General features: G+C 53.8%; 1 protein-coding gene across 1 annotated transcript; it reads right to left on the bottom strand.

Moving 5' to 3' along the window:
• Positions 1-1523: 1523 nt before the first annotated feature.
• GJC2 (gap junction protein, gamma 2, 47kDa) lies at positions 1524-2785 on the bottom strand. Its single transcript, XM_010159901.1, has one exon. It carries the CDS (start codon positions 2769-2771, stop codon positions 1524-1526), a length of 1248 nt encoding a protein of 415 aa, XP_010158203.1. The 5' UTR covers positions 2772-2785.
• Positions 2786-7331: the final 4546 nt, after the last annotated feature.

Here is a 7331-nt window from a genome sequence, read left to right as displayed (position 1 = left end):
CAGGTAATGCTCCCTGTGCTCTCAGTGATGAGGTTTTCTTTCTCTTTTGTGTTACTAGAAGGGAACAAAGCCACAGCCCCACAGCTGCGCAGGAGACGAAACCACCCTGACAAAACACATCCTCAGCACTGGCAGGAGCCTTGGAGCTCAGCAACTTGGTTTTAACGTGCCCCCAGACCCCTGTAGCTGCATGAAAACCACCCTAAAACCAAGCCAAGCTCAAAAAGCTCCCCATAAACTAGTGAAAAACTTCCTGCTACTGTCCTGGTCCTGTTCCCACTGAAGCCAGATCTTCTGCTGAGCCCCCCAAGCAAGTGTGTGAAACCTCCTGCGGGAGACTGGAGGCTAAAAAGCCCAAGGACTGCTCCAGGATGAGATCAGCCATAGTCTTGGACCAGCTGGGTTTTCCCAGGGGAGACGGAAGGCTGTAAAATAACCAGGGGGGTGATATTACATTTATGTATATCTCTCTATGTCTATATTCACACACGCGTCCGTATGTGCCTGTATATATAAGTACACACATGCCCCACATACACACTCTGCACAGACCTGCCGCCTGCCACGATTTATAAGGGTTTGATTAAACACCCAACCAAATCTGCCACCACCAACCTTCCCACCTCTACTAAAATTCAGCAAATAAAAAAGTCTAAACCTTTATGAATTTTTTTTTCCTAGCTGCATAAAGGCACTTTCTGATGATGTGAAGCAGCGCTTGGTTAAGAACGCTGGAATTGCAACGATTCCCATCACTCCTGTAGCGAGGGCTACACCGACACCGTGATGACGCAGTGTCACTGCTGGCTCCTGCTGCGCAGTGTTCGAGCGTGTTTGCTTTTTGCTCCGGCGCAATAAAGGGGAATAAAAGACTAAAACCTTCGGTGCTGTGCTCTGCTTTTAGGTCTCCCTGTGGAGGACAGTCGTTGTGTTTCTGCCCCATGACCTGATGTGGGTGCAAGCTCGTGGCTCGCAGCAGGCACCTCTGCTGCCTTTATTTCCAGCCATGCCCGCTAGAACAATTCAGGCAGGACATCAGCGGTAAGCCTGTTGTGAAGGTTCATGCAAGAGGTCAGTTGTCTTCTCATCAAGGGATCAGAAGTTAATTCTGACTAAGGATATTTAGTAATTAAACTGCCCGACCTAGAGCACTCCAGCCTCGCCATGCAGAAGGGGAACTGCTCGCCGTTGGCCTGACTGCTCTCCTGAGCCACCAGCAGCTCCCACTTCCCATCACGGCATGTTGTCTGGTCTCTGCTGGGGTCTCCAGTGGTGACCAAAGGGTTGGGAGATGCTGGGAGTTTGCTGTTGCCCACCGGAGGTTCCCAGCTGGAGAACGTGTTGGGAAGAGGGAAGAACTGTGTTTTGTTAATGCACTGGAAGACAGCACTAAATTGAACTGAAACTCCTTTTCTCTCTTGGCTTCCTTATAAAAACTGTGCCCTGTGAAACAAAACGCAAGACAATACCGAAAACCAGAAACAAACCAAAATAAACCCCCGCTTATGCTGCCCTCGCTCCAGCTATATCCATACAGATGTCTTTCCGTCTTTACTGCTCGAGCTCCCCTTCTCCAAGCAGGCCTTGGGCTTAGCACCTTGTTTCTCCTGGGCGGTGTTGGCCCTGTTCTGCTCTACCACCGTGCCACCCGAGGCGGGGCTGCTGGTGCGAGAAGGTTGCGTGTTGGCCTGGGTGCTGCTGTAGCTCTGAAACGCTATGTCTAACTGCTCCTGGGCCACTCGCAAGTGTTTGTGAAGGGTGGACAAGTCTGCCGGGAGGTTCTCATCCGGGCTGGTGCACTGCTGCTCCTGAGCCACGTTAGCCAAGTTCTGCTCATGAGCCATCAGGCTGTTGGGGATCTTGGTGGGCTTCTCTGATTTCACGACCAGGTTGTACTCAGGAGGGCAGGAGATGTTCTTTGGGTAGGCATAGTTGTAAGGAGGTTGCCTAAAGCTGTTGATTTTCCGGTTGCGAATGGCATCTCGGATGGTCCCAAACCCCAGGTGAAACATCTCGCACATGTTCAGCAATAAGCAGAGGCAGCTCACGACGTACATCACCAGGAGAAAGATGGTCTTCTCAGTCGGCCGGGACACGAAGCAGTCCACAGTGTGAGGGCAAGGGACTCTGTTGCAGACGTAATAGGCTTCTACCTCAAACCCGTAGAGCAAGTACTGCCCTATCAAGAAGCAAACTTCGAACGAAGCTCTGGTAAGCAGCTGGAAGACATAGATTTTCATCAGTCCTTCTTGCTGGATGCGCCTCCTCCCGTCGTGCTTTTGTTGCTCTTTGCTTTTGGGCTTGGCTTTGGCTTTCTCTTTTTCTGCCGCGTCGTCAGAGATCATGGGCTCCTCTTCGTCAGCCTCCATGGGGTCCTCCATGTTACGCACCGCCTGCCAGTTCAGAGCAAACTGCTTCTTCTTCTTGAAGCCCTTGAACTTCTTCTCCTCCTCCGCCGACCGGGCGATCCTGTGGATGGCATAGCCCAGGTACATGACCGAAGGGGTGGAGATCACGATGATCTGGAAGACCCAGAACCTGACGTGTGACAGCGGCGCAAAGGCATCGTAACAGACGTTGTCGCAGCCGGGCTGCTTGGTGTTACAGGTGAACTTGCTCTGCTCATCGGAGTAGATGGACTCCCCCCCCACCGCTGTCAAGACGATGCGGAAGACGATGAGCACGGTCAGCCAGACCTTCCCCACGAAGGTGGAGTGATTGTGAATCTCTTCTAGCAGGCGGGTGAGAAAGCTCCAGCTCATGTTGGTCATAAGGGCTACTCAGTTATGACCTGCAGGAAGAGGAGGAAGAAAGAAACATAGCCGTGAGTTACCATCGGTGGCTGCAGTCGGCGACACGGCTGTGACACTGGCACATCTGAGACAGGTGACTGGATCTTCAAGAGACACCCTTCCCTACTGAGACCATGAGATGGGGCTGACCACCTCGGCACAGGGGAAAGAGCCGTGGCCAGTGTCGGGACGTGCGGCACCACCGTAATCGGAGGCAGGGATACCTGGCAGCGCTCATAAACGCAGACGAGTAATGCAACAAGCCGCAGCACCTCCTACGTTCACCACTACCTGCTTTGTTGCCAGTTTCAAGACGTTGCTCAGCTGTAAGAAGGGTTTGGGTGACTGTAAAAGTGAACGCAAGGCACCACGGAAGACACCTACGCACCAAAAAAGTGCTTGACCTCTGCTAATCTCTTGCTTGCATGCCGTGGGCTCCAGCGCCTGAGCTGAAAGTGGGAGTAGAGGATGCTACCCACATCACAGAGACTTGCGCTGCCGAAGTAGCTTTCCTTAGGAAACCCAGAAAAATGCAAAGAATCAGCAAAAGAATGGGAATATTTATGTTTACAGGCTGATGGCCCTTTTAAGTTCCTTTTGAAAAAAGAACAAAACAAAAGTTTAATCAAATGCAGACTGTTTTAAAAATAAACTTGGAGAATATTTAGAGAAAACCACGCATTTATTAGAAGACCTGGGCAGCTGGGGAGGAAGAGCTTGTAATAACCATTTTGTGTTTAGCTTAACATGCAAAGGGGCCTCAGCTCAAGCCCCTGGGGTGACCCCAGGCACCGTGGAAGGCAGGCAGCAATTGCACTGCTTCACTGGCCGAAGCCCTGACGGACACTGAGGAGTGAGAGGGTGGTGAGGCACTGGAACAGGTTGCCCAGAGATGTAGTGGATGCCCCATCCCTGGCTGTCTTCAAGGCCAGGCTGGATGAGGCTTTGAGCAACCTGGTCTAGTGCAAGGTGTCCCTGCCCATGGCAGGGGGGTTGGAACTAGATGACCTTTAAGGTCCCTTCCAACCCAAACCATTCTGTGATTCTATGATTCTATGTGAGAGCAGTTGGGAAAGCACTCAGACCCCAAGGGCGCCATGGCAGGGGAGAGCCGGGCTCTCACCCCAGGGCAGCAGAGGATGGGCTCATTCTTCCTGTTCCCCTGCATCTCTCTTCTGAATCATCCTCCGGCTCGTCAGGGAGCTCACCGACCTTGCGTGCACGCAGACACCTGAGGGCAGGCAGGAAAGTAGGAGTCTGCGAGCCCACCCCAGCCAGGAACTGATGCTTACCACCGCAGCCAGGAGCAGTGGTGGCAGACACAGGAGCCAGGGTCGTGAGTATAGACACAGCGTGGAGTAGCACATGGCAGCGGTGCGTTATGGCTCAGCAGGAGCTGTCCCGGCCCTGGCTGCTCCCCTGCGGTCCCCCACGATCAAGCCGAGGAAGAGGAAGGAGCTGTTGTCCGTGATAGAGCACGGACACCAAAACCACCACCATGCTGGCTGAGCGTGGCCGGGTGGAGGTGAATATCCAGGAGGGAAATTGATGCCATGAGACATGACCCTGGTCCTAACCTGCCTCTGCACCAATTTATATGGAGACACAGAACTACGCCCAAAGGTTTCTGTGGCACAAACCGGGCTTCGACCCCATGGCCCGTGCCAGGCGCAGGGTGGGAGCAGCCAGCAGCATCAGCCACGGGCACAGCCTTGCGCGGGGGAGCAAGGAGGGAAACGTGCCGCGCACTCTTCTCCCCAACGAGCCCTTCTGGAACGTGGTTTTGCTCACGCTGCTCCTTAGGACGGGAGCCAAACAGCGCTGGTTTGCTCAGCGCTCGCCTTCGTGCTGCCCCGGAAGGCAGCGGCGTGGCCCAAAGCCTGAGATGCAGTGAAATTCTTCTGCTGTCGAGGGCTCTCGAGAGCAGGCAGATGGAATTTTCTAACCCTGCTATTTCTAGATCAAACAAATCCTCTGCGAACCTAAACCCCCAAGTCTTCACACGCCAGACCGAGATGGCGGGAGCACTCTGCAGGTGGTGGGCTGTTATTCCTCTCCCACAGCTGGAGAAACTGAGGCAGGGAGCAGAGCGACAGCTCGCTCCAGGCTGGGTAACGAGCCGGAAGAAGAGGTGGGGAAGGTCTCTTCTCTGCCCTCAATTTACCTGGGGAAGCACAAAAGCTCTCAAAGCTGCTGGGACCAGAATCCCGACCTCCTGCCCCAAAATGATGCCTTGGACCAAGTGGTCAGTACAGCAAGTCTGCTGCAGAAGCAGACCAGCCACTGCAGAAGAATGTGAGAAGTGATCCCCACAGAGGTATTCTTCATTTACTGAGCAAATTGGGTTTATTCGGAGGCGAGGTGAGAAAGCATCCCCTTCGAGTGCCTTTTTTGCTCCTTTAAAGTGGATAAAGTGTCTCTAACCCTCCCTCTGATTTGTTTCCCCGTTCAGATATGGGCAAAACGGGGTGTTAAATGATTTGCAGGATTAATCTGGGCACTCGGCCAAGCTCCAGTGGACAGGGTCTGGGAAGGGAAGACCCCGCTGGGTGCAGCGATGGCTCGCTGCGGGACACGCTGCATCTGTCTCTGGAGCATCCGCGTCCGGCTGAGGCAGGGCTGGGGCTCGGATCGAGCACACGTCGGCCCCCACCTCCCCACCTGCCAGCTCCCGTCTGCATCCCCCGTGAGCTGCAAGCCCCAAGTTGTCCTAAACCAAGGGCTTCCAATGCCCTGTAGAGCAGTTCATTGACCATTTCCGTGCTCAGCTGAATGGTTTATGAGGTCTAGGCCGGGGGTGATTTATCATTTGGCAAGTGTTACCCAAGGACACTGTTCCCAAGGCTCGGACTCACTCCCAGCAGCAGTTTTGCTGGGGCAGGGAGGGTCTAATCAAGGCAGTGATGGCTTTTGGAGTAAATAGTCAAGTTTTGATCTGATATTAGTCAGGGTGGTTAGCAAACACCCACTGGGCCATGCATTTTAGAAAGGAGCACCTGCATCGGTTCAAAACACTCACAAACCTCCTGAGTCAGGGAAAAGGAAATAAACTATGAAATACCAGAAGGGGTGCGTCGTTGCTTTGAGAAGGCCACCTCTGGTCGCCAGCCACCAGCCTGAGCTGTTGGTCCTGCCACTGCCACCGCGGTCAGCGCATCTGGATCTGCAGGAACAGCTGCAGGAAACAGCCTCCAGCTGTTTCTGTGCCCCTGGGACCCCACTGCTGCCCCTGTGTATGAACACACCTATTAACGCTTGCTGTGTGTCCATCCACTCGCCTGGCACCGTGTTTCAAAGCAGGAGCTGAAGGAAACGGGTTAAAAAGCTCTTCTGCAATCAGTTTGGTTAAACTTCCAGTGGTCACTTCCTAGGAAGAGCACATTACGAGATTCCAATGCTTTTAATTGCCTGGGAGAGTTAGTACACTATTATATTTTGAAAACAATCATAACGCGAACAAGCTCCCGAGGAAGGATTTGGTGACATTGCTTTTGTTGCCAAATGGGATGGTACTAGGAAAAGACTATCAAAGCCCCAAAAATGGATTTTTGCACCTTCTGTGCGCTTCAGACCTAACTCCTCCATGCAATGGAAAAGTTACACCATGGAAAATAATCCTGAGTGGACCTACAGCAGGTAGACGGATTAGATGAGGGGATTCGTGTCGCTGAGCTACCTGCCGGAGTGATCGCATGGGTCCTCACCCACCACTCCTCTGGCTTGGCAACCCGTTCCTTCAGCCACCTATCTGCACACGTTTTCCCCGAGCTAGCCGACACGCGGGGTGCGAAACGCGGGCTGGGCACAAGCTTCACTCTGAAACAGCTACAAAGGGAGCGGTTGGACCTCTCAACCTGCCAGCAGCATTTCCAGCGCCCTTGGCTCAGCCTAAGGCAGGGAAAACTGTGCGTAGCCAGGTGCAGGAATGAGCTGCTGGCTCCGCGTTCTCCTCAGGGTTACTTCCCGAAACTTGCCCAGCCCTCTGCGCACTCGCAGGAACAACGCTTGGAACTGGGAAAACTTTAAAACCTGAGTCTAACTAAGCAGATGAAGGAAAAAAAACCAAATCTGTGCTAGCTGGACGTCCTTCCTTTCTGTGCGGTTCCCCCAGCGCTGCTTAAAGTGCAGGGAAAAGAACAGGAGAAGTCTAACTAAGCAGATGAAGGAAAAAACCACAAATCTGTGCTAGCTGGATGTCCTTCCTTTCCGCACGGTTCCCCCAGCGCTGCTTAAACTGCAGGGAAAAGAACGGGAGAAAAGGTACTTACAGAGACATGGTGCTTCTCGCGGGGGCTTTCCCTCCTCCACCGACATTCCTGTGCCGCCAGCCCTCCGCCTTGCCCTAGATAAACGCCCGCCGCCTCGGTCCGGCCATGCCCCGGCAGTTGGAAATCGGAGCTCAAGGGAAATATTTAACGTGATGTCAAACCCCGCCTCTGCAGCGGCCGAGCACCCACCGCCGGGAAGTCCTGCCCGAGACGCCTGCACCCCGACGGCCAGTCCCACCGCCGCCCCAGCCCCTCGTCCCTCGCCAAGCCT

The sequence above is a fragment of the Eurypyga helias genome, unplaced genomic scaffold (assembly GCF_000690775.1).
Source record: "Eurypyga helias isolate BGI_N326 unplaced genomic scaffold, ASM69077v1 scaffold19729, whole genome shotgun sequence".
Classification (NCBI taxonomy): Eukaryota; Metazoa; Chordata; class Aves; order Eurypygiformes; family Eurypygidae; genus Eurypyga; species Eurypyga helias.
Note: the sequence above shows the minus strand (reverse complement) of the source record. Positions and strands in the feature narration are given on the sequence as shown.